This window comes from Bactrocera dorsalis, unplaced genomic scaffold, assembly GCF_023373825.1.
Source record: "Bactrocera dorsalis isolate Fly_Bdor unplaced genomic scaffold, ASM2337382v1 BdCtg093, whole genome shotgun sequence".
Taxonomy (NCBI): Eukaryota; Metazoa; Arthropoda; class Insecta; order Diptera; family Tephritidae; genus Bactrocera; species Bactrocera dorsalis.
In genome coordinates this window covers 24,039-51,976 of record NW_026038144.1, presented here as the reverse complement: position 1 = coordinate 51,976, position 27,938 = coordinate 24,039, and the positions used below count along the sequence as shown (strand labels likewise).

Below are 27,938 nucleotides of genomic sequence, written 5' to 3'. Positions count from 1 at the left end.
TTTATTTAATAATGTAGAAAAATTTAATCGAATGAAAATTCTAGAAACGAAATTTGTACATATCTCATAAATATACATATATACTACAATATTTCAAAACACTATCTTAAGCATCAAACAATTTGCTTCGTGTTCGATATAAAATATAATTGGGGATAGCCTTTAGCTCCTTCAGTGATTTTCATCTTTCTTGTAAAACAACGGCCTATAAGGTTCTTTTTTTAATAAACTAACATTGCCATACTCATACTTGTAAAACACGTCTAACCTTAGCGGTTGCCACAGACAAAGTAAGCATTGAATACAGCTGAAAATGTATCACTTATCAGTCACATGTATGTATGAGTATATTAACATACTCGTAATAAAAAAATTAACAACTGGACTCTACCAAAGAGGTTACATTTAATATATTGGGTATGTTTGGAAAAATTAATTCTATCTATCAGAAAACATTTGGGGTATTCGCTTGCTCTTGCAAGATTGCAGATTGCAAAAATACTATACCGAAATATACAAGGGCACGATAGCACCCATTGCAGAATCTAGTGATATATGAACGGCTGATTCGGTCAATTTATTGTGAATGACTATTATGCATGGCTATTGTGAATTGGCGCACCTTCTACATAAATTTTTAACAAAAAAAAACTGTAATAAATTTTTATAATTTGAATAGAAATTATAAAAACTGTTAAAATTTACCTTCCTCAACAATTTAATGTGGAAATATGTCTTTATGTAAAATGACAGCCAAAACAGGGTTGCAATTATATTTTTGCGTGACATTGCACGCAAATATACATGGGTTTTGGTCTGACATATTTTACTGCCATTGCAAATAAATTTCTGCGTGTGTTTGTTGTTGTGCCGGTGCACCAAGAGGAAATATATGCAATTCTTGCACCGTGCAAGGGTTTTGCAAGAGCAAGCGAATATCCCTATTATGTTAGGTTATGGTGTTTAGAGCAAGATCTAGAAAAATGTCATAAGTCAACTTAATTTAAATACAATAGCCGTGTTTCATTTGACCATCACAAGCTAATAGTTAAATCATGGACAAATAAAATGTACTTTACTTGTTCCATATATTCGCTTAAAAATGAATTGGGTTGGTAATGCGGACAAGAACAATCGGTGATATACAATTTAGTTTGAAATTTCAAATTTGTAAACGGAATATTAATATGCCAAACAAATATATTTATTTTAGTTATTTGAGGTCTATAATACCAAAAACTAAAAACAAGTGCTCATATTTGTCATAATTTTAACTCAATACTTATCCAAAAAATCTAAAATTTTGGTTTGTTTGCTTTTTCATCTGTCAAAATGAGGTTTCTCGTTTTCCCAAGTACTTTTTTTTGGCGAAAACCTTGCTGTTGTGAAGGAAAAAAGCGAAGAACTGTCAATGCCTCTAGTTCAATATACAAGCTATGATAGCTTATGACAAGCCAACATAATTATGTTGGCTAAGTCTTCCATACAAAATAAGCTAATAGCTTAATTTGCCGGTCAAATAAAACACGCCTAATATCACACTTATTGACCAACGTAAATGTTTGGAAGTTAGCCGGAAGTGCATTAACCTTTGATATTAAACTACTTTAAAATTGATAATCCAATAATTAACACGTTATTATACGAATAAAACTCATTATGAATTTTACCAACAGTGCCGTTGAGAAACTGGAACACACCCCCATTTACAGTTCCGGCAACTATTGTGGATACTAATATAAGCCCCACAATTGGTATCTTTCAAATGCTAAAAAAGGTAAATCCCTACAAACTAATTTCTTCGTATTGATTCTGTTATAATCGATATATCCGCTTCTATAAAGATAGACCGACATCAACAAATTCATTGGTATGTTATAATATGCCAACAAGAAAACTCGCACTTACTGACAAGTAGAGCCGCATTTTGCCGCTTTAGCCGCAAACATTAATGACAACAAAAGATAGCTACTTTTAGCAAAAAGCCGCCAACTGTAGCGCAAATATTCGAAATTACCCGCATACCGCATACCGGGCGGTATCAACATCACCAAACTAGCTACGATAATGGAGGAGACAGTAGCATCATCAACTGCTGTAACTATTTATGTGCCAATAAGTAGACATTCAACCATACAATCGATGCAAGCGCATGTGGCTTCGATTTTTCATAATTGGTGGTATTGGTGCTGTTGCGGTATCTTCTTACTATCATTACAGGCTTACTCATATTGGCAGCCCAGTGAGAACAGTCTATAGTAAATATAATATACGCTACTACTAAGATTAATCGAAGAACTAAACAAACAAATGTCGGTGTTACAATATTATAAAAATGTAACGACAATATATGTATGTATGTATGTATGTAAAGTACATGATAAAATTTCAAAAATTAAACATAAACATGATGAATGTATTTTCAGATACCAGTGTAACGTATGAAAGATTAGGAGATTTTCGTGAATTTTTTCAAAGAAATTACTCGATTGAATGTTTCGAACTTCCTTGAACGTAATAGAGTATATTTTCAGTTATATTTTAAGATTTATTTTTGCAAAATTGTTGAAAAATAACGGAGTTTTGTGTTGTCTTCGGAGGTGGCAAAAAACAAAGTGTCCCAACTACTGACATGATTCCGGCCTAATGAGTAGCTGAAACAAAAAAATTCTGAACGTTTATTAAACTTAAAAGATTTTTCCTATACACTGACCCCTACAATCTTTGAAAAATATTAAAAATTAACAAAATGGCGTAATTAAAAAAAAACGCGTTCTTTTAGGTAAAAAATTGTCGTTTTTTTAATGGCAAGTTGACAATTTTCAATCAATCAAAATGATTGTAGGTCATTGTACTCGTATAGTAAATGTATGAGTTATGATATCAACAATTTTGAAAAACGTTGTTTCGAGAAAAACGCGTTTAAAATTTCAATTATATATGTTTGTACATCCGAGCGGTTGTTCTTAGAACGCTGCCATTCAAAAAATATTCCAGATACGATCTTGCCGATTCCACAAAATATTTTTGGAAATATAAACTATCGAAAAAAAATTGTTTAGCAACTTTGTCCCAAAATAAATTGTATGTAAAAATTTAAAACAAGTGTTAATAGTTATATATGTACCTATTTAGATCTACTATATTTGTTTTGAGAAATACGCATATATGTAATTCTGTTAAAGGACGAAATAATGAAAACGTAATTTATATTTTCCACTGGATAAGTGTTTCTTTTCAAACATTTCATTTTTCATTTTTCTTAATGAGTATTTAGTAAAAGCTACGATGTAATATTGAGAGAACCTGAGAATTAAACTAGTAATACTAACAGTACTAGAACGAACTTAAACATTTAGGTCAAGAATACACATATGTAACTAATTTAAATGATGTTTTGTATTAAAAAAGTAACTCAATACTTTTGTCTTCGATTCACTAGAGGGGTTTTGAATATAGGATTACTGAAGAATTAAGAAAAGTAAATATTCCAAGAAAGCGGAAATCTATGAGAACTCTTTTATAGATATAAGTGTATTAATGCGATTTAATATTAAATCGAGGTGCAGAATCAACTTGTGAGCGCAAATATTTGTAAGTACAGACATAGTAGGTGTCCGCAGAAACTGCCTTATTTAGAAACTTGAACTTTAAGTTTCATATTGTTTGCGGAAGCCCGATGACAAATACATACGTACATTATAGGGTGGGTAAAAATAACGAATTTTTTTTCTTTCGTACACTGAAAAACTAGTTGATAGACATCTCCAAGAAAGGATCTTCAAGTATGAGTAGATAGTATTACCTTCCCGTTACAATTAAGAGCTCACACTTGAGAGACCTTCTTAGTGGTGTCATTAACCAATTTTTCAAAGTAAAAAGCAAACAAAAAAACATTCGAATTTTTTTGACCCACATAAATAAATATATGAATGCATATACTCGTACTACTGTGTTCAAATTGAAAGCTGAATTTTGTCCATTTCATCTCCTTTAAAGTAATCCCCTCCCGCTACAATACACTAATGCCAACGAATTTTCTAGTTATTAAAGCACTTACAAATATCCTCCGTCGTGATGGCCATCAAAACCTTCTTCGATTTAGCTTTCAATCCTCAATTGAATCAAAACAGTGTCCTCAGAGTGTATGTGTATATAGTATATATACATATATATATATATATATATATAGTGTGTATGTATATAGCTAATTGTACTGAAAATAATTTGCTTAAGGTTTCTGCGAACTGCCATTATGAAAAATTGTTAGTATTGAGCTGTCACCTAAGCTTCAATTAATCTACATACATTCTTATACACACATATATATTATCTGCAAATTATTGTACGAATGTTAGAATTGTATTAGTAAAGTTTAGCGCGATTTAGAAAGCAAACTCCCGTGGACAATGTACCACTGAATTTTCACAGACTGATTGATTCTGACTGGTTGGTGAGATGATGAGAATCGTGTACTTGGATCTACGAACGGTTTATTTTTCTTTATCCGAACTACAATTTTTCTTTTATTTTACTTTGCTAAAATAGGTGTTAAATATGAACCAGATTTTCATAGGGTTCAAAATAAATCGATTTTGAAGACCTTATATTGTAATTAGTTCCCTGTATTTCTGGCGATGATAAAAGTATTAACAACTGCAACTTCAAGGAACTGAACGGAAGTGAAACAATATTCTGTGCCTCCATTTGCGTCCTTTCCTATTGAGTTCCTATTGAGTTTATATTATTATTATTAATTAAACCGGTATAATCTCCGGATTATCGATTTTTCCCATTCCCTTGCAGTTGATTCACCTTGATAATTTTATTCGAATCATGGAAGCTAGATAAAGCTGTAACCGCTCTTTTGCCAATCCACTTCATTAACATTATTTTAAAAAGACTTCAGTTCTGGACAAGATGGCTAGTAGTCTCGATAACTGGTTTAAGGTTTTATTGCTATAATATAATATTGTTCTTAGAAAATATATAAGTAATACCAGGGCTCACAAAATGAAGGAAAATTTTCCAAATAACTGGTATAGATATTTTTCATATCACCGGAAATAGTTCAATAACTTCTTACTGTGATAAATCAAATCTCCTAAAATAATACTTTCGGAATATTTGACTTTTAAATACGAGCTCTAATAACACGAGCTCTATATCACAGATGTAGATGGTTTTGTAGGTAAAAATATTTTGGATTTTTGTAGTAATTGGTTTGACGCTCACTATTGTGCTATTTATACCAAGTCTCGAAATTCGCAAAAATTAGGCAATATAAGCCAAAAAGTATTTTGAACTAGTAAAGGTGCCAATTTGGATAATTTAACCGCAATATGTTGCTAAAGCTATTTACGTCATTTACTTTTTTCAGGTAATACATAGCTTGATGCATCTCCATTTTTGCAAAGGTCGTGAACTAGTCCCACAGTTTTTTAAGCATCAACATGCAATTTTGCACACGTACTTTTCTTCTCAAGAAGCTGGCTGCTGCCTATTTGTTGGTAACCTCGAACCATTACTGTACTACCTGAATGATCGGAATAAGTTATTGTACGAACAACTTTTTCATTTAAAGAGATATCAATCTCCGAAGAAATTGTTTAGGTCGGATTACTATCTACTACAGCTATATGCTGTCATAGTTTTTGTTTGGAAACTTTTTTATCATGAAGCCCCCAGAAACCGAATATGTGAATCCCATTTCTTTTTTGAACCTTTTATTATAGAAATTCGAAAAGTATTCGTTTCTGATAAAAATATATCTGTATGCCAAAAATGGATTGAATCGCATCAATAATAGCTTGGCTCCCTTACATGTAATACTTAGAAATATTTTCGATCTTCCGGCTAATTTTGCATATATTACTTGTACCACTTCAAACATCTGCAATACATCCTGCCATTATTAAATATCATAACAACGTTACTCTTGAAAATTATGTCTGTGAAATATTGTGAATTGGGACCACTTTGATAAACGAAGTGGTTTTACTTGTTCGTCTCTGTCGGTTCCGTCTGCCCCCAATTTTTATATTAGGATTTTCGCTTGTATCATAATTGACGAAAGCCATCCTAGGGAATAAAAGTTTTGTTACAGAGGATATAATTTGTTGTTTTGTTATGGGGAATAATGCCGATGTTGATTTCGTTTTCTAATTTAAGGAAATTTATGTTAGGGGCCGTCCATAAATTACGTCACACGAATTTAAGGACTTTCTCACCCCATGTCCTTACGTCACACATTTTCCAATTTTATGGATTCATCAAAAAATAAAAAAAGGGTATTCTATTTATTCTTATATTTATTGAATACTCTTTAATAAAATCAATATTTAGTTAAATGTTAAAGTATAGAAACAACGAATGACTAGTCAAGAAATAATAGATACTTAATTATGCTAATTAAAAATACAAAACTAAATCATCTTGTGTCCATGGACTTTTGACCCACTCCTTTATATCATTTATTAGTGGTAAATCAGGCACTTCAATTTCGTTTTGAATTTGTATGTCAGGAACATCTTTCGTATCAACATCGTCTTCTTTCATCCATAAAGCATCGTCATCATTCATTAAATACAGAATCTCTCGGGCACGTCTAGCCACAATACTTTGAGGACGAATTTTCGCGATAGGTAACAGCTCTTGATTTTTTTTTGGTGTTTGTTTGTCTTTATATGAAGAAAATTATAGGCCACATATGCTACACGATCTTTTAAATAAGTATGACTAGGCACTAGGGCAATAACTATGATATGGAACTTGTTTCAGATGGGAGGACGTATCACAAATTTTGAAATGTGATGTCACAAAGCTTTTTACCCCCCCAACATCTCAAGAATATTGTGTTAGGTCATTCGGAGAAAAATTAACGAAGTTAAAGCAGGTTGAATAACGGTACCTCTAACTTAGGTTTGCGCGCCTTCCAGCTACCCGCGTTGAGCGGCGAGAACTTTGAATCGATTTTCCCAAATATGTAATTTTTAAAGTCGGTGACCAGCCTACAGAAAAAACTACTGGATCGATCGTTTTTTGTACAAATATTCTACATATGTATACATATATAGCTCTCGAATGACGTCGAGTTTTTCCAAAAATTTAATTACTAACAATTTTATAATAACACATAAGTCGATTTTTTCGTCTAAAATCGTCATTTTGGCTTGAAAATGGTACCAAAAATTTAAAAATTAAAAAAAATCGACGTCAAATGAAAGATAAACTAATAAACTAAAAAAAAGCATTTCGATTTTTTGGTTTCAGATGATCCAGTGATGCTATAGGCTGGTCACCGCACAAAAACTTCTATTCGAGGTGCCTGCAGAGATCGATGATAAATCCGTTATTCCTTGCTATTTCTCTATAAAACTTTTTTTAAGTATCCTTCAAATGTTGTACTTTCATATAATAATAAGTTAAATAAACCTACAGCAATAAATAAATAATAAAACAAATAATAAATAAAAATTCATGAAAAAAATGTATTTTTTCGACGAAACAAACCTTACCCCCTTAAAGGAAATGTTCCTTATACTAGTGACTCGTATGCTTGTGGAAGACTGAGGCTTTCAGACAGGACGATACGATAGATATACAAGTAGATGTAGGCGATAATACGTTTGTGTTTTTAACACCTGGGTTGTTAGAGAAAATTCTGACTTGGGGTTTTCTGCCAATTCATGGAGTGTTCGAACGGCTAAATATGGGCACAGTTAACGCCGAAGGGTACTGTTTATACTCTCGCAACAAAGTTGCTAAGGAGAGTATTATAGTTTTGTTCACATAACGATTGTAAGTGCTAAAACTAAAAGAGTCAGATATAGGGTTATATATACCAAGGTGTCAGGGTGACGAGTAGAGTTGAAATCCGTCTGTCCGTCCGTCCGTGCAAGCTGTAACTTGAGTAAAAATTGAGATATCATGATGAAACTTGGTACGCGTATTTCTTGGCTCCATAAGAAGGTTAAGTTCGAAGATGGGCAAAATCGGCTCACTGCCACGCCCACAAAATGGCGGAAACCGAAAACCTATAAAGTGTCATAACTAAGCCATAAATAAAGATATTAAAGTGAAATTTGGCACAAAGGATCGCATTAGAGAGGGGCATATTTGGACGAATTTTTCTTGGAAAAGTGGGCGTGGCCCCGCCCCCTACCAAGTTATTTGTACATATCTCGGAAACTACTATAGCTATGTCAACCAAACTTTATAGAGTCATTTCCTTCAGGCATTTCCATATACAGTTGGAAGAAATCGGATAATAACCACGTCCACCTCCCATACAAAGGTTATGTTGAAAATCACTAAAATAGCACTAACCGACTAACAAAAAACGCCAGAAACGCTAAATTTTATGGAAGAAATGGCAGAAGGAAGCTCCACCCAGGTTTTTTTTTTAATTGAAAATGGGCGTGGCGTCGCCCACTTATGGACCAAAAACCATATCTCAGGAATTATTCGACCGATTTCAATGAAATTCGGTATATAATATTTTCTTAACACCCTGATGACATGTACGAAATATGGGTGAAATCGGTTCACAACCACGCCTTCTTCCAATATAACGCTATTTTGAATTCCATCTGATGCCTTCTCTGTATAATATATACATACATTAGGAACCAATGATGATAGCGGAATAAAACTTTACACAAATACGGTATTTGAGCTGAGGTATCCCTTGTGGAAAAATTGTCGTGATCGGACTATAACTTTTCAAGGTCCCTGATATCGAACACGAAGAACTCAGTGCCTAACCTAACCTAACCTAATTTTTCACCGAAAATATCGGTAAATCTCTCAGAATTTAATTCTAATTAATTTTACAGCAAAATAAAAAAATATGTAAATGACGGATAATGAAATCTCGATTATCACTTTATCATGCGAGAGTATAAAATGTTCGGTGACACCCGAACTTAGCCCTTCCTTACTTGTTTTAATTTGTAGTCGCTTACTAGACTACTTACTACTACTAGATGGGGGATTTTCGGAAAATAATAAATAAAATAATGAAATCTCGATTATCACTTTATCATGCGATAGTATAAAATGTTCGGTGATACCCGAACTTAGCCCTTCCTTACTTGTTTTAATTTGTAGTCGCTTACTAGACTACTTACTACTACTAGATGGGGGATATTCGGAAAATAATAAATAAAATCTTGATTGCCCTTATGTACGACTATTTGTCTATAATTATTTTATTATTCTCGTTGAATATATGTACGTTGAAAGGAGTTAAGCTTCCCTTCCTGTTATTTAAAACATACACCATACAACACTCTACATCAGGAAAAAGCAGTCCACACCGACCTCACAATCAATACATCACACCGGTAATCTGCGGTATATGCACACATCACCACACGTAGGATACCAACCCACTGTAATTCTCCTGCGCCCAACGAGCAAAAACGTCTGTCCTCGAGCAGACAGCTTTTTTACATCGGCTGTTTGTCGCGCCGAATCGACGAATTATATATATAATAAAACTTATAATATAGGGTAATAGATTTATAATACATCCCTTTTGTAATTCGTACACAATAAACTTTTAATTCGAAGCAACCAGATATATTTTATTTTGGTTAAAAATCTCGTGTGGTGAGTGGTGAGACTCCCTGCAATTTGGTCAATTTGTTATATCCTATTAGTTTGGTGAATAAATTTAATATTTAAAACAACAAAACAATTATTGAATCATGGGGTTTAGTCGATTTTTCTGGATTGAATTGATTACAGACGATCTCAAATTAGAAATTCGCTCGGTGTAATAAAAAATAAATATACAACTGAAAACCTCATGCGTCTCTAATTTATAAGTAAATTCAGTGAATATGTATGGAGTTAGTATTATGTATTTTTTAACAGAAGGTTAAACTTTAAGTACAATTTTAATAAAAAATTCAGCTACTTTTTAATAGCAAAGGAAGAAATGTTTGGCACCACTACGGCAAAACAGCGGCAATGCGAAGATACATATGAGTTAAGTGCAGTCTGAAATGTGTCAACCGGTCGTTACATTTGGGGTCATATGGAAGTGTGGAAGGGAAACTCGTGAAACAGTAGGTACAAAAGTAGTGATAAAAGTGGCTACCACTTTTCCCCTCACACATATGTACGTATGTATACATGTGATCATACATCTCTGTTGCGCTCATTCAGCAGTGTCATATAAAAAAAGTATATCTGTCCTGTTCTAATATCGCCAATCGACAGCTGATGCAGGGTTGCATTTTCTCTTTTTAATCAGCTGATGAAGGGTTGCATTTTTTGATTCCTACTTTTAAAATTTCGAACAAAACTTTTTTATTTTAAAAATTTTTATTTTATTTTATTTTTTACATATTTACATAAAATTAATTATAATTTATATAAATAAAAATATATTTAATTTAAAAAATAATTCATATCTGAAAAAAGATTTATTAAACAAAAACGTTATTGATACCTGAAAATAAATAATAATTACATTGAATTTGTAATATCTAAAAGAAAAAGAAAGATTAATTGTATAAAATGATAATAATATCTGAAAGAAAAGATCAATATTATCTAAAAAAATAAAATATATTAAATAAAAATAGAATTTACTCTGAACGCAAAGATTAATTAAATAAAAATAGTGATAAAATCTTTTTTTCACATACTTACTTAACAATTGATATTTGCTGCTTCTGATGATATTACTACTGCTGCTATTTCCAATTCATTCTTATTTCCAATGCTATGACAAATGAAGTAATTATTTGCAAATTATTTAAAAAAAAAATCACATAAAATTCACTTACTTACCTTCTTGTTGTACGAGCACGATCAATCGTTTTTTTATTACCCTTTTTGGTATTTTCTTTTGGCACTATTGACAATTATGTTTTCTCCTTCGCACTTATTCAAATAAATCAAGAAATGTAAGAAACTTTTTTTCATCGCATTTAGGTAAACAAAAAATGACCCGAAAATGTGCGTTGGTGTTAGTGCATAGAGAAAAAATGGGTAGTTGTATTGAAATATTTGAGAAAAATCCCATCAGCGGGTAAAAAACTAGATAATCAGTGGGTAACATGGGGTAAACGTGGGGATAAACATATAGAGTGTGTCTTAGGCCGAGCGAATATTTAACCCACTCACGTACGTATACATGTGATCATACAACAAAAAATAACCCGAAAATATGCGTTGGTGTTAGTGCATAGAGAAAAAATGTGTAGTTGTGTTGAAATACGGGTAGCCGTGGATGGCTGGGATGGTTAGCCGTGGTTGGAAGGGGCGTAGTTGTATTGAAATATTTGAGAAAAGTGGTTAGCCGTGGCTGGCAGGGTATGCGTAGGGTAGCGTCGACAATAATCGTTGCGCTGATTAACTCCTCAGAGAAGATCACATAGACCAGTGAAGCGCTTTACCTAGCCCGCGGGCGGCCGACTTTATTGCTCTCTCACAGATTTGCTCACACGTATTAGTCAAGCGCTCTCTATACATTGTGGAAAATTAATGTGCATTTGAAAATCACTTGATCAACGACTGTTGACTGCTACGCATGTAATTTGTATGTGCGCGCTGATTAACAATTTTGGTTCAAAACCATGAAAATATTGATTTTTAGTTTTTTCATACAGCCGTTTAGGTGAAAACTTCAACATAAATTCAATATTTAAAATTTTTTGAATTTTAATTTCTTTTTGACAGGTGAATTGTCTTTATTTTTGTAATTGATAAAAAATTAATAAGGAATTTCATTAATTTCAGAATTTTGTAAAAGTTGTCGAATCACTTTCAAATTTTTTTTATATTAATTAATACTAAAGTTTTGTATTTTTTTTGGGTGTAGCAGCAAGCTCTCTCATACTCCAACACAAGCACACAGTTTGGTAGTGTGCGTCTGGGCATCACTGACATAGACATATGCCTATGTATGTGTCTGTGTATACTTATCTGATTCAAGTGAAATATGGGGTGCTGCGAAGCAATTGTAACCTCATACATACTTACATATGTATGTATGTATATATGGTATTTAACAGCTATCATGAAGAGTAAAACAAGTTTTTATTAGTTTATAGTCACACTGTTATACATATATTTGCTCGTTTGATAAAAGTTTCATAAATATATAATAATAGATATCCTATTTAGTACCCCCTTAGGTTCATGCTTACTGTTTCTAGATTTATGTAAGCAGGATTATTTTTAGGTTAATAATCAAATTAATTTTCTACAATTAAACTAAATATATCATCAATAATCATTGAAATGATATTTATAGAATGAAATCTGAATACGTATTTATAAGTTTCTTGTATCTTACTTCTCACATTCTACAAAATCGCCTTATTTTAGATTAGTGGAAAATTATCTTGCGTTTTGTGTTGGGCATTTATATAACAATAAAATCACAAAAAACAAAATGTTCTAATTCATAACTGTAAAAGTGCTAAAACGCTGAACTGTAAAAGAAACAATCAATTGCAAATTTATGTGAATAATTTAACATGGTTGACATACAACAATAGTATTGTGTATGTTCACATATGTATGTATAATTATATTAAATATTTTCTAAGAGGCATCAAAGTAGACAACTATAAATAATTAAATACGGTTTTCTTCGGCACAATTTTGGTTTAATTCTTCCATTGGTAAGCCTTCTTTATGTGTGACAAAAGTTTGCTTTACATTATTATATGTCTGATGGATATCAGTAACTTTTTCTATTTCGATATATTCATCCTCTTCGCCTGCTATGATTTTATCATCAACCGGGAGTATTTCCCTTTTAACTTCAGTCAGATGGGACGCAGAGTTATCGACTTCTTTCAGAAATGAAAATTTGTTCTCACATTTTTCTTTATTTTTAGGCTCAAGAAGGTCCCGCTTCTCATGAGTCAGTGAATGATGCTCAAGTTCCGTTCGGAAAAAAAACTTTTCGCTACATAGATTACAGTCGTAGGGCCTGCTCTGCAATCCATGCTCATGCATGTGGGATAGCAAACCACTTGGAGCAGTAAACACAGCAGAGCATATATAGCAATTAAAGCCTCGCTCTTCACAACCAGCAAATGTGTGTTCGACTAAATGTTCTTGGAGTTTTTGGGTGCATGGTAGAATCAATTTGCAGATATTACAACGACTTTCAACCTTCAATGTGCTTCGGCAAGCTTCGGAACTTGGTTCATAAGGGACATTACGTAACCTTTGGCCCTTAAAATGTGCGCCAAGTTTGTGTTTCCGGCAGCATTTGTCACAAACTTTTGCTTCTCCGTTAATCGGGTTCGGAATAGACTCTAAGCAAAGGGCACATACACTTTCTGGGACGTTCGAAGATTTAGTATGGAACCTAAAAATAAAATATTTTTATAATTTATACTTCAAAATTATTTATCTGTTTCATTACTGAGCATGCAAGCTGATTTCAAAATCAGAGTGGAGCGATTGTCGGCAGCAGATACATTGCATGGGAAGCTGACTCTCAATGTTGTGCTCACTGAGATGTGCTTTAAACGCTGCAACATCGTCCAATGGTTTGCTGCAGTGGGAACATTTTCCGGATTGACCAACCTTGGAATGTTGCAATTTGTGTTCTGCCAATATAGCTGGCGAGGGAAAAATTTCATCGCAAATGAGACATTTGTGTTTACCGGTGGAATTATGACAAGTTCTCATGTGATGTTCCAACTCAGTGCGTGACTTAAAATTTCCTGAGCAATAAGCGCAGCGCAGACTAACACCCGTTTTTATGTTATGAACGATTTTACGATGCGAATTAACTTCTCCTTCTGATCGAAAGTCATTACGTTCGCAAATATCACAGTTATAACCCTTTGAAGAGTTCGAAGAAATGGAAGTTGGAATTATTGACTCTACGGGTGATCGTATTCGGTTTGAATCTGTTTGAGATTTTAAATGTTGTTGTTTTGGTCTGTTGTAATAGTTTTCCACAGTTTTTGGTTTCTCTATTCTATGCTGTGCATACATCTCTATCAATGTCCGGCTTGTGTCAAAATACCGTCGACTAAGGCCATACATGAGATCGGGATGTTTCACGGTGTCTGTATCCACTTGCAAAGCATTGTAAAACTTGCCATTGGTCAATGTTGTCGCAGCCTCATGGGGACCAGGGAAAATGCTTTTATTAAGATGTGCCGCAAAAGCAATATTGTAGTCAAGAACGCTAGTATTGTTATTTTGCGAAGAAATAGGCATTTGTGGCGCTTTGTTTATTAAGGAATTCATATAAAGAGAGTTTATTTGACTCGGCATATTTGATGATGTTGATACTTCTTCGTATGTTTCGTTCGAAGACAATGTTTCTCGATTATTGTCTGTGTGATGATTTTGCATATGTCGATCTAAAAGAAATTCTACATGAAATGTTTCCGGGCATGAAGGGCACTGGAATTGACGAGCATGTGCAGCTAAATGAAAATGCATCTCTAATTCATTTGAACAGATAGTGCGGCAAAACATGCATTGAAGGGAATTGGGTATCGGTCTATTAAGACCAGGATGATGTGATTTGACGTGCGTACTAAACTCATTTTCAGATCGAAATATTTCCATACAGGCTGAGCAACGGAATATTTTAGTTTCAATGGAATGTGTACAAGCGAAATGCATCTGAATTGCCATTTTTGACTCAAATAGTTCGGAGCACACAGAACATTTGAACATAGGGATTGCGTGCTGCTCAAACATGTGATCTTGAAGTTCCTCCGGTTTTGAATGTGATTTGGCACACTTGTTGCCTGCACAAATATATTCAGAACTTGTTATTAAATAATGTGAAATCACATGCCGTTCGTGTTCTGATTGTTCTTGTAAAGCCAAACCACAATGATGACAAATAAGGTTTAAGTCTTGCGTTATATGTGTTTTTAAGTGGTTTCGAAACGTATCAAAATCTGGTAATCCAGCATTACATTGATTGCAAAAAAACATATCTGGCTGGAGAGTCTCTTCGGGCATTGGGAGCGCAGTTGATGAACGTCGATTATTTTGACTAAGATCAGTGGGCTCATCCTCTTGTTTTTCAGCATGGACGTTTGCTGAAGGTAAAAGTGGCTCTAGTTTTATATTACTCTCATTTACCATGATGCCTTCACTTTCAACTGTTTTGTCACTTACCAAACGAGGACTAAAAGTACCACATGCAGCCAAACGATTGAAATGTTCAAAATATGAATTGGGACTGGCCAATCGATCGACATGTGCGAGGCGTATATGTTGAAATAAAGCTGGAAGGTTTCCAAACTCTCTAGTGCAATATTCACAACTCAGCTGGAACGGGTTTGTATCCGAAATAGCGTTACTTATAGCAAGCTGTGAAGCCGGTTTCTTTACGGAAATGAAATCATTGCTATGGTTCGAGCTAATATGTTCATTGAACTGCTCAATAGAAATAAACTTGGACTTGGAGCAATAATTACACGTCAGCAGATTGACTGTGCTGGGTCGTTTCGGATGGTCCATTCGATTGGTTTTACCATCACCGGTAATTAATGATGCGCCATAGCTCCTTTTTTGTAAACTTCCACCACTTGATACCGATCCACTTGATCGAGGACTGTAATTAAGAGCTTGAGGGTTTCCCCCTGCCGATAAAATGGCTGCTTGTTTCTTGTGGTTTTGCATATGCGAAGTTAATGCTGCAGCTGTATTATAGCCACGATTGCATACCGTGCATTGGAATGGTTTCTGATTATCGTGGGTTTTCATATGAATTTTTAGATGATCACTAAAATTAAAAGTTTTAATAATTAAAATTTTATCGGCAGTTCAACATTTATATAAATAAAATTAAAATTTCATAGGTTGAAAACTAGACCATTTCAACTACGAAAATTCTTCACTACATCTCTATTACCTTCGAGAGAAAGCTGCCTCGCAGTGTGGACAACGGTATCGTCGATCCCCAGTATGCAGCTTGGTGTGCCGATCTCTAGACCTTTTATGTTTGAAAAGTCTAGCGCAATATTCACATTTGAAAGGTAGATGTTCGGCATGACTCTAAAAAATTACAATTTATTACATCCATGTCAAATCTTCGTTATTATATTGTATACAATAAAACATTTCTTTAACTATGCTACTCGTAGTAGCGTGTAACTAATTAACAACGATATTTGAAAAAATAATTGTACTTTGTTACTTAAAAATATAGTCATATACATACATATCTGGATAAGTAAAATATGGCAATATTATAAAAAGTAACTATAAATATTGTTAGGCTAATGAAATATAAATAAGACAAGGAGATATTTTCGTTATACCCTAAAAACTAAATAAAGGAAGTAATTACTGAGCTTAAAAAGAGATACCCAATGTTTTTTATCAAAGAAATTCACAGAATTAAAAACAAAAAAATTTACGGTATCATGATATACATATGTATGGGCGATCTTTGTGTTACACCTGTGGCCACGCACAACATACGATTCAAAGTTTTCAAGTGTTGCGCATATTGTCAACACTTTATAGCGATACTTAAGTTAGTGAGATGCTATTTATCATAAATATTAACAATTAAAAACAAAACTCATTCAGGGCTTAGACTAAGTAATTTCAAAATTAGTGTGCCTTACAAATTGAGCTCGAAATATTGTATAAGAGACTGACATGCGATGAAAAAAATATATTTTTAATTTTTTTATTTTATTTGTACTATAATTGTAATTAATGTTTTATTTTATTTTTTATTGAAATAAGAAAGTTAGTCGCGTTATTACTTTAAAAATAATAAAATCTGCCGCTTTTTCATGTACATACGTTCATTTGCATTACTCAAGCACAAAATTGTGTAACACATCTAAGCATGTATTTAGTAAAAGTTCTAATACATATTTAGGTTGCGAGCCAAATGGTAGAAAATTGGTAATTCTGATTGCTAATTTAATGTATCATTATGATAAATCTGATCTTAATTCAAGATATATAAATGCCTAGGTTATGTATGTGCATTAGAGTGGGTCAATTTTCTTCTTGACAAAGCGGTTATCAAAATCGTAAACTACGATGAATTCTAAGAAAATTTGCCCAAGAAACCATGGGTCTAAAATGAAAATCGAGCCTCCGGTTTTTAGCGAGAAAATTTCGTATATTGTATTTTGTAAAAAAAATCCAATTCCTATTCCACTGTCGATTGTTTGCTTGTTTTGTAGCTATCGAAGCTAATTTGCTCAAATTTGGTATGTGATGTTGTATTTAAGCAGAAAATTCGACAGTACAGAAATTTTTTATAGGGGGCGTGGCACTGCCCACTTATGAGTTCATATGCATATCTCTGGAACCACCCCACCGATTTCGTTCAAATTTGGTATACATATTACACAATGCCTACTTAAGAGATATCTGGAAAATGATCGAAATCGGATAATAACCACGCCCACCTACCATATAACGGTAATTTTTGAAAACACTAAAGATCGGAAATTTTAATAACTGTTGAAGGGAAACATCTTGAGTTTGGTATTCGGTGTTGTATTGCAGCCAGAAATTCGACAATATGAAAATTTTGGCATGTCACCGCCCACTTTTGAGTGCATATGTAAATCTCTGGAACTTCTTTATCGATTTCGACTAAATTTGGTACACATTTTAGATTGTACCTAGTTAGGTGAGATTATGAAAATGATTAAAATTGGGCAAAAACTACGGCCACCTCCCATATAACGGTATTTTTCTGTACGGTCACTGCTTTATGTTTTCGACTCTAGTAGTTTTTACTGTTTTCCTTTTCATTTATTAAAAAAAACATCAAACTTAGATAACAATAGCATTTTGTCGGAGCCGCCCTTCACTGCAAACATACCCTATGACCATTTGCTCGAATACATAGAATTTGACAATCCTCCACTTCCGGATCCACAAATTCCTCCACATATTCAAGGAACCGAGCGCTTTGTGCAACTGCTGACTAGCGTTTCACGTCGAACTATAGAAAAAAATCGCGATGGTGTTATGGCAGTCACGGTTGCAAGTCGAAACGCAACATCTAGGATGGACAGCAAACAAGACCTTAAAACTAATTAATTCTGAACTTTAGAAGTATATTATATTTTGTTTGGCCCTTAACAGTTAAGTTTTTGTTTTATATATAGATATAAAATGATATTGTTAACTGCAATACGATTTCGCGGAAGATGAAAGCTATTAAAGTTTGAATTTTATTTATTATTATTTTAATTTTTATGGGTGGATAGGTAACATATACACACACCGACCACAGCGGCCAACGACCATACCACGCTGAATACATCGGTTCTCGTCCGATCACCGAAGCTTTTTAAAACCCGATCTAAATACTATTATTTTATAAATATCTAATTTATTTTTAAGGGTCACAACGTTTTATTTCTTAAAATTACAAAACCCATGAGCTTTTACATTTCTTGTGTATTGATGATTTAATGGCCAATTTCATAAAAAACTTTTTTAACATTAAGCTAAACATCAAAATTAGACCGTTATCTATACAGCTTCTAAAGCTGTTGGAATTTCATTTCGAACAAATCCAGACATAACCACTACTGTTAGTTTTCTTAAAAGATTCAATAACATTTTTGAATGTTTTAAATTTGTGTAGAGCACTTTCTCAAAATTGCAAGTATATAGAGATCTTAAGATCAACTTGATATGCATCACAAAAAGAACGCTGCTGAGAAGGTGTAGCAGCACCTGTACGGTCACAGCTTGATGTTTTCGGCTCCAGTAGTTGTTACTATTTTCCATTTCATTTATTGAAAAAAAAAAAAACAAAATGAAAAGTTTCTCGTTAAAAACCGGAGGCTCCGTTTTGATTTTAGAGCCATGGTTTCTTGGGCAAATTTTCTTAGAATTCATCGTAGTTTACGATTTTGATAACCGCTTGGTGCATTTTTTTGCTCCATACAAATTGACCCACTCTAGTGTGCATATATCAAATGCGTAGTAGTAGGCTAAGCAACATCATCTGTTCTCAAATTTTTAATGTAATAATATTTTTCTCGTTTCATTAATATTTTTATTTGTGTAATTGTGTTCGTTTTAAACTTCAAAATGCTACATTCCAACTGGCATAACAAGATATAAATTTGTTTACATCTTAATAAATTTTTCCCCCAACTTCTATAGCCTTTTACTAATACTTTAGTATGCATCTAAATCTAAATGAATCTAAGTTTAAATACACCACAGAAACACATACATACACATTTCAATTTCGTATGTACTGTATGTACATATGTACATGGTGAATCATAGTTTCAGCCGTTTTAGCGGCATTTTTGCTTTGAACAGTGATGGTACCAGCCGACGTTGACGCTGACACCGAAGACGCCTTACGAACTCGTAAAATGAGCCAATTTGTATGCAGATTCATAACGCATATTGCACCATATGAACAAGTTATCGTGTTGGTTATGGTTTTTTAAACTGCTCACCAAATCATCAAGACATGAACATAAATACAGAAAATATCGTAAGACAAATGGTAGTAGCAACGGAGGTGCTGTCGGCTAGTCAAGACAAACAAGTAACTGATGAAGTATATCAAAACTTGACAGTGCAAAATTTTACAAATGATAAGAATCTCGCACACTTTATTGCTGTCGTTTCAGCATAACTGTGGCACCATGAAATGGTGTTTTTGCGGTTAAACCCAATTGCTATTTTATACCATTTACAACACTTTTGGTAACATCGAAACGAGTGTATACAGAAGCTGAGATTATAGTATGGTTGCTTGGAAGTACGTATCACCTAAAACTAATCGAGATGCATATAGGGTTATATATATAAATGATGAAGATGACAAGACGAGTAGAAATTCGCGAGACTGTCTGTATGTTCGATCGTCCGTCCATGCGTGCAAGCTGTAAAAATTGTGATACCTTGATGAAACTGGGTACGCGCGTTCGTTTGCAAAAAAAAAAGTACGAGTTCGTAAATGACTGCCACTCCTACAAAGCGCCATTAACCGAAAACGTACATATAAAGTGCCATAAGTTGCACAAGGGATCACAGTAGCAAGGGACACCTGTGGGCATAAAATGGGCGTGGCCTTCTTCTAATACAGATGTTATTAGGACTCCACCGATAGCGTGAAAATGGATGAAATCGGATAATACTTAACCTCGTCAACTCCTCACTAAAGCCTAAATGTGCTAGAGACGTTTAATTTAACCCCCGAGGTCAGTGATGGATTACCGCCTAGGCCCGCGAGGCCCGGGCCTAGGGCGGCACAATTTGGGGGGCGGCAAATTTTTCAGAATGTCAAAATTTTAAATCTGATATAATGTAACGCCAATACAATTTAAGAATTTATTTTGATTTTTTTTATATAAATTTACAAATTCTATGGAATAGAATGTAATTCATTTTCTGATTAACTTTTTTATTCGTGAGTGCAATACTGATCAAAAATGTTTTATAACAGAAATAATTGAATATTGATAAGCTTTTTCTGACGAATTTTCAAAGCTCTGTTGACTTGTTGTATCTTTAATAGTTAATATTACAATTGTGCCGATTAAAAAATTGAACAATGTTTTATAATTTTATTTACAATGATTCCGGTGTTTCATATATGAATTGATGTACATAAGTATTCATTTAAAATTCATCTTTTTGTTTGTATATAAAAATATTTTTATTCTTAAAAATGATTTCTATAGAATCAAATAACTGAATACATATATTCATTTTATAGCCAATTTTTTGAAAAATAGAAACAATTTGAAGAAAATAAAAATTTAATAACATTGATGTTTCATTTTCGCAATATTGTGAATTATATTGACGCATATTAACGATCTTTTATAGCTTAAAGCAATAATTCGTAATTATTGTAAAATATTATTAAAATTCAAGTATATATACAGCGAGTTCACACAAATAGCACACATAGTCATAAGAAGCAATAAGAGCTTATACAATTGACAAAGTTCTTTAAAAGGCTAAAAAGGGCTAAAAATATCATTATTTGTTTGTTAATTTAATGAATGAATTAATGCCCGTGGCTAAAAGAATATTTGGTTTTTAGCCTTGATTAGATGACACTTTAGCACAAGATACCAAAGAAATACAATCGAATCCTCCTTTATTTCAAGATACAAATACAAACAAAACATCGTCAACTTTTCTTTCATTAGAAAATACGGAAGAAAGTCAATCAACAACTGATATGTTTCAATTGAGTGGTGATCCTTTTCTATGGAATATAAATGATGAAACGCGAGATTTTATAACTATAAACGGTTTACCACAAAGTAATGTAACGGATTTTAAAAATTCACGAAATTTTTATAATGATAAAACGAGGTTTTGTTCTAAAAGCTTATTCCAAAGTAATTTAAAGAACGGAGAAATTCAACATCGTGAGTGGTTAATTTATTCAGAAAGTAAAGGATCAGTATTTTGTGCTCTATGTTTACTATTTGGTAGGAGTGGCGAAGTAAACGCTTTTACTGGTGAAGGGTTTAGAGATCGGAAAAACTCAAAAGCGCGCATTGAAGCTCATGAAAATTCTGATTTTCACAAAACTAACATTAGTCACTTCAAAGCTCGAGCTGTCATTCAAGACCGTGTTGATCAACGTTTAATGGAGCAGCTCGATGAAGAAATTTTATGCTGGAAAAAAGTTTTGCATCGAGTAATTGTGATAATTAAATCTCTCGCAATAAGAGAACTGTCATTTAGAGGACATTCAGAATGAATTGGAGATCGCCATAATGGAAATTTTTTAGGTTCAGTCGAGCTTCTTGCTAAATTTGATCCGTTTTTATCAGAACATTTAAAATTATATGCGTACCCTGGCCGTGGAAATACTTCGTATTTATCTAAAACAATCTACGAATAAATTATATTATTAATTCAAAATAAAGTATTGCAACATATTTCTAAAGAAGTGCAATCTGCTAAGTATTTTATATATGTACGTAACAATGGTAAAATTGTCGAAAGATTTCTGGAAATCATTCCAAATACTGGCCATAAGGCTAAAGATATTGAAGATGCTTTGTTAAAATCTCTTGAGGATAATGGTTTAAATATAATGAATTGTCATGGTCAATGGTCAATCTTACGATAATGCAGGCAACATGTCAGGTTTATATTCAGGAGTGCAAGCACAAATCAAAACAACTAATCCATTTGCTGAATATGTTCCTTATGCTGGTCACTCTTTAAATTTAGTGGGAACTTGTGCAGCTGAATCTGTTACCGAAGCAGTTGACGTTTTTTCTACTTTGCAAGAATTACATAATTTTTTTACCGTTTCGACACATCGTTGGGAAATTTTAAGACAGCATACAAGTTTAAGACTTAAAAGCCTTTCTCAAAGTCGTTGGTCGGCTCGACATGCATGCATGCTACACATTAGAAAAAGAGTTGCCTGGAATAATTGTTGCACTAAACTTTATTGGTGAAAACAAAGATGAAAAACCTCCTACGCGAGCTGAAGCTAAAGGACTGCAGCAAAAATTACAACATCTAGAAACAGCAATTCTAGTCGTTGTTTGGAATGCAATTTTGGATCGCTTTAATGCTGCGAGTAAGAAGCTTCAGGATTCTCAAGCTGATTTATCATCTGTGATAAGAATATATAATTCTTTGGCATTATTTCTCCATGATATGAGAGATAAGCAATTTTCTGATAATGAAAAAAGCCAAAGCACTATCTGGAGTTCAAAATTATTACCACTATGACACCCGTAGTAGAAAAACCCGAAAACTTCAGGCTGACGAGTCACGGGAAAATGAAAGAACAGCTTTATCTGGAGAAGAAAATTTTCGAACCAACGTTTACTATCTAATTTTAGGTACTTTAAGTGTACAATTGACAGGACGTAATAGTGCTTATAGTAATCTTTACGAAAAATTTAATTTTTTTGACAATTTATATGAAATAGATACCGATGAATTAAAAATTCTTGCAGATGAATTAGTTACTAAGTATTCTGATGATTTGGAAGATACTTTCCCCAATTAATGTGTTCATTTGCACTCAAAGATTCTCTAATGAACACAAAAGATATTCGTTCCGCGCAAGGAATATACAATTTTTTTGCATTCTCAAAATCTTCAAGATGTTTATCCAATGTAGACATTGCTCTACGTATTTTTTTTGAGTATTCCGGCTACGAACTGTTCAGAAGAAAGATCTTTTTCCACCTTGAAAAGAGTCAAAACGTATTTACGCGCAAGTATGGGCCAAGAGAGACTCAATGCTTTAGCATTACTGTCAATTGAAGCCCAAACTAGTTCAAGAAATTGATTACAACGACATAATTGATGATTTTGCTCAGACGAAAGCCAGAAAGAAGATATTTGAAAATTAAGTTATACATTATAGTTTAAGAAAACTGACTGTTATTTATGTTGTTAATATTTATTTGTATTGTTTAATAATTATACTTTTATGAAATAAATATTATATCTTAATAATATGAACGGACTCAAAGAAATAAAATTTCATCCTTTAAAAAGGACGGTTAATCAGACAGGGCCTAGGGCGGCAAAATACTTAATCCGCCACTGCCCGAGGTGCTATGAGAGGATTTTGAACAAGCCGGTGTCAATATTGTAAAATGGGAGTAGTCCGTCGATTTTTGGGTAAAATCACGTATCTCAGGACCCGCTAGTCCGATTTCTACCAAATTTGATATGTGGCAGTCCTCTGACATTTTAATGTTACAATCGGACTACAGCAACACCTACTTTCCTTAGAATACAAATTTAAATTCCATCTGATTCTTTCTATTCGAGTGTACAAATCAAAAGCAATTATTATAAGGGGATAAACTTTGCACTTTATGACCAAAAATTGTCGAAATTCAACTAAAACTGTTCAATCCCCTAGGTACTGAACTGTCTATACTTGTAGTGGTCTTTTTACCGAAAATATTGGTCAATGTGTTAGATACATACTCGTATAATTGAAATTCAGAGAGAATTCTTTCCTGATAGTAGTACGTCTGTGTGCTATATGTGGGTTGAATGGTGTCAATACTTCTCTTAGTCTCCATATACCTAAAATAAAGCTTTTCGAACTTCCGGCTGACTTTATACCGCATATTTCGGCCAATATTTGGGTTATCTTAATAAAATTGAGAGTGTGTGTGAAAACTCGAAGTTGGAAGTTTAAATTTGGGACTTCATGGATAATGCTTTATAATTACTAGAAAGCTATATATAATAAATGCGTTCGGTTTTCTTGTTTACTTACTATAACAAATTTCTGACCTGAACTAATTATTTTGATATTGTTTTTATACTCTCGCAACATGTTTCAAGAGAGTTTTGTTCACCTAACGGTTGTTTGTAATAGTGAAAATTAATTGAGATAGGCAAGAATTCAAATATATATAAACTGGGGGATCCGGCCACGCGTTGTTATTTATGTATAAAGGCGAAAACATTTTGTAGGTATAAGAATCCAAGGGATTGTACTCAAGGTTTAATTTTGAATATGTTCATACAAATAAAATTCATTGGAAACAAGTAAGGAAGGGCTAAGTTCGGGTGTCACCGAACATTTTATACTCTCGCATGATAAAGTGATAATCGAGATTTCATTATCCGTCATTTACATATTTTTTTAAACGTGATACCTCAGCTCAAATACCGTATTTGTGTAAAGTTTTATTCCGCTATCATCATTGGTTCCTAGTGTATATATTATACAGAGAAGGCATCAGATGGAATTAAAAATAGCGTTATATTGGAAGAAGGCGTGGTTGTGAACCGATTTCACCCATATTTCGTACATGTCATCAGGGTGTTAAGAAAATATTATATACCGAATTTCATTGAAATCGGTCGAGCATTTCCTGAGATATGGTTTTTGGTCCATAAGTGGGCGACCCCCACGCCCATTTTCAATTTTAAAAAAAAGCCTGGGTGCAGCTTCCTTCTGCCAATTCTTCCGTAAAATTTTGTGTTTCTGACATTTTTTGTTAGTCGGTTAACGCACTTTTAGTGATTTTCAACATAACCTTTGTATGGGAGGTGGGCGTGGTTATTATCCGATTTCTTCCATTTTTGAACTGTGTATGGAAATGCCTGAAGGAAACAACTCTATAGAGTTTGGTTGACATAGCTATAGCAGTTTCCGAGATATGTACAAAAAACTTAGTAGGGGGCGGGGCCACGCCCACTTTTCCAAAAAAATTACGTCCAAATATGCCCCTCCCTAATGCGATCCTTTGTGCTTTGTATTTTCACTTTAATATCTTTATTTATGGCTTAGTTATGACACTTTATAGGATTTCGGTTTCCGCCATTTTGTGGGCGTGGCAGTGGGCCGATTTTGCCCATCTTCGAACTTAACCTTCTTATGGAGCCAAGAAATACGTGTACCAAGTTTCATCATGATATCTCAATTTTTACTCAAGTTACAGCTTGCACGGACAGACGGACGGACAGACGGACGGACAGACAGACATCCGGATTTCAACTCTACTCGTCACCCTGATCACTTTGGTATATATAACCCTATATCTGACTCTTTTAGTTTTAGGACTTACAAACAACCGTTATGTGAACAAAACTATAATACTCTCTTTAGCAACTTTGTTGCGAGAGTATAAAAATAACGAATTTAAGACTGCTTTTTCAATGTCTGGTTACTAGTGTTTCTGTCCAGTTAATAAAATTGTCCGCATAATAGACCGTTCTTAATACACATCAACAATGCGTGTGGTTAATAGCGCGTTCTTTTAAGAAAGCTTTCACTATATTATTTATTTATGAATGGTTTTAACTATCCTATCTTCTAAGTTGGTCCGAACTGGACACAGTGTGCTAAATTTTACTAAAATCGGTTCAGTAGCTTAGGAGTCCATCGCTGAAAAACAACGTGACACGTACTTTTTATATATAAATATGATCAGGATGACGGGATAAGTTTAAGTGACTGTCTATCCGTTTATTTGCTAACTTTAATAAGATTTGAAACTTGGTATACGTGTGCCTTGGCATCCAAAGGAGACTCATGGGCGTAATCTGAAGACTACCACGGCCACTAAATGAAAACTTATGAAGTGTGATAACTACGCTTCACAATATGACATAAAGCTCTTATTTAGTATGTGACCCCTCCCCTTAATGGGTTTAATATACATATTTCACAAACCAAAAAAGTCGTTGCAGTCGTATATCTCCAGTGCTACCAATCACATTGTGTTATATCTTATAGTACAGGAAAGGTGAAATTTTAGGCTTCATTTAACTATAAAATTAAATTCGGCGAAGTTGGGAAAAATATTACAGCTGTTCGAAAACGAGTGAAAATAATAAAGAAATTCGCTATATTTTGAAATTTTTGTATAAAAGAGGGAAGAATGCCGCGCAAGATACCAATGAAATTTGCGAAGTTTGCGGAGACGATGCTGTATCAGCTAGTGTAGCAAAACAATTATTCTCTTGCTTCCGTTTTGGAAATTTCGATGTGAAAGATGCACTTCACCTTGGTCGTTGTAAAAGTCGAAGAAAAGTCTTTGCTGAAACGAAATGAAATCGAATCATTTCTGAAGCGAATGGTTATAGGAAACGAAAAGTGGATCATCAAGATCTTATACCTAATATAGTGATATCCGTCTCATATATATATATGTATATATATATATTCTCTTGAATTTTTACACTCAGGATTTTAAATATAGTCTCTTTGGTTGAGTTTATATCACATATATCTCATTTGAGGTGGGTTTTAGTACCAATATTCCAGATATCAAGACTAAGTGAGTCTACGACCTATAATATAGTTTACTAGCTGACCCCGCAGCCGTTGTCCTGCGTGAAATTATATGGTTTGTAATGAAAAGAAAGTTAAATTTCTCATTTAATTTTTTTTTTCAATGTAACGCAGCTTTATAAACAACATTTTTCGGTTTCTGTTCCGGTGTACAGAAAAGGTGGTTTTCCAACTCGTGAGCACGCCACGGCCGTGTGAAAAACATAGCATTTCCAAATTTATGCCTCACACTATGCGACTATATTTAGGTCCTGTTGATTGACATCTCAAATTCAATTTTCACTGGAAACGGAATACCTTTGAACTTAAAAGAGAAATCCTTAGACCTCAAAAGAATTCGTAGAATCAAGCATTCTCCTCCTTGTATTCGATAGGTGCGTCACAATCAGTCAGGTTCCATTACACACGGACGGATCTTTCTTTGAGACGCAAATGATACGGTGGCATACCAAGCCTGTCCAAAGAATTTAGTACTACCACTGGATAATTCACCGCATCGTCTTCATACGATCGATCGATTTGACTTTAAATCTTCCAGTTGAAGTCAAAAACATCGGTATTTTTGGCAGCTAACATTACACGTGCACTTAAGGAATCGTAGTTACGATAATTTGGCCAATGTCCGAACATTTGTGATGAGTTCATCTTTCGTGAATTGATAAAGGGAAGATGGAATTGATATCGAACCACCGGAAGTATCAACCGTTATTGTACCATTTCCAATTTTTAGCGAAGAGGATGTGAAATGTCTTTGACAATGTCGATGTTTATATCGAAAAGTATGCGAACTTCATTTTCATTCCAGTGATTAGCGTGTTCCAGCATTTGTAATTGCTGGCTTACTTCTCCAAAACTTTCACATATTCCCATATACCATTCACAGTAAACAATGACTCAAATAAAGTTGAACCGCGTACATTAATCAATAGCTACCGAAGATAGAAACAATCGTCGTTTTTCGGTTGGATTATGTAAATTCGTCCTAATGCATTAGTTGATAAGACACCTGGATGTCAATCTACTGGTTGGCCTTACTTTCTGCGTAACTATTCGACGATGCATTACATGTATAATACCAAGGTATTTTCGAATAGAGCAATGTTCTCACAAACGAATCACTGACGAAAGTTGAGAAAAAACTCGTCAATGTTAATTTTGTTGCTCTCGATGTTTTCCACTGGCTATACTGTATTCTCTG

General features: G+C 33.7%; 1 protein-coding gene across 1 annotated transcript in view; it reads right to left on the bottom strand.

Moving 5' to 3' along the window:
* Positions 1-11,951: 11,951 nt before the first annotated feature.
* The window catches only part of LOC105230750 (zinc finger protein 423 homolog), a 34,167-nt gene continuing 18,180 nt past the window's right edge, over positions 11,952-27,938 (bottom strand). Inside the window, exons 3-5 of the mRNA XM_011211719.4 lie at positions 15,872-16,014; positions 13,403-15,742; positions 11,952-13,345 (exon numbers count right to left, since the gene is read on the bottom strand). Of these exons, the coding sequence (XP_011210021.2) occupies positions 12,601-13,345; positions 13,403-15,742; positions 15,872-16,014 (3,228 nt within the window). The 3' untranslated portion in view covers positions 11,952-12,600. The remainder of the gene's footprint in view (positions 13,346-13,402; positions 15,743-15,871; positions 16,015-27,938) is intronic.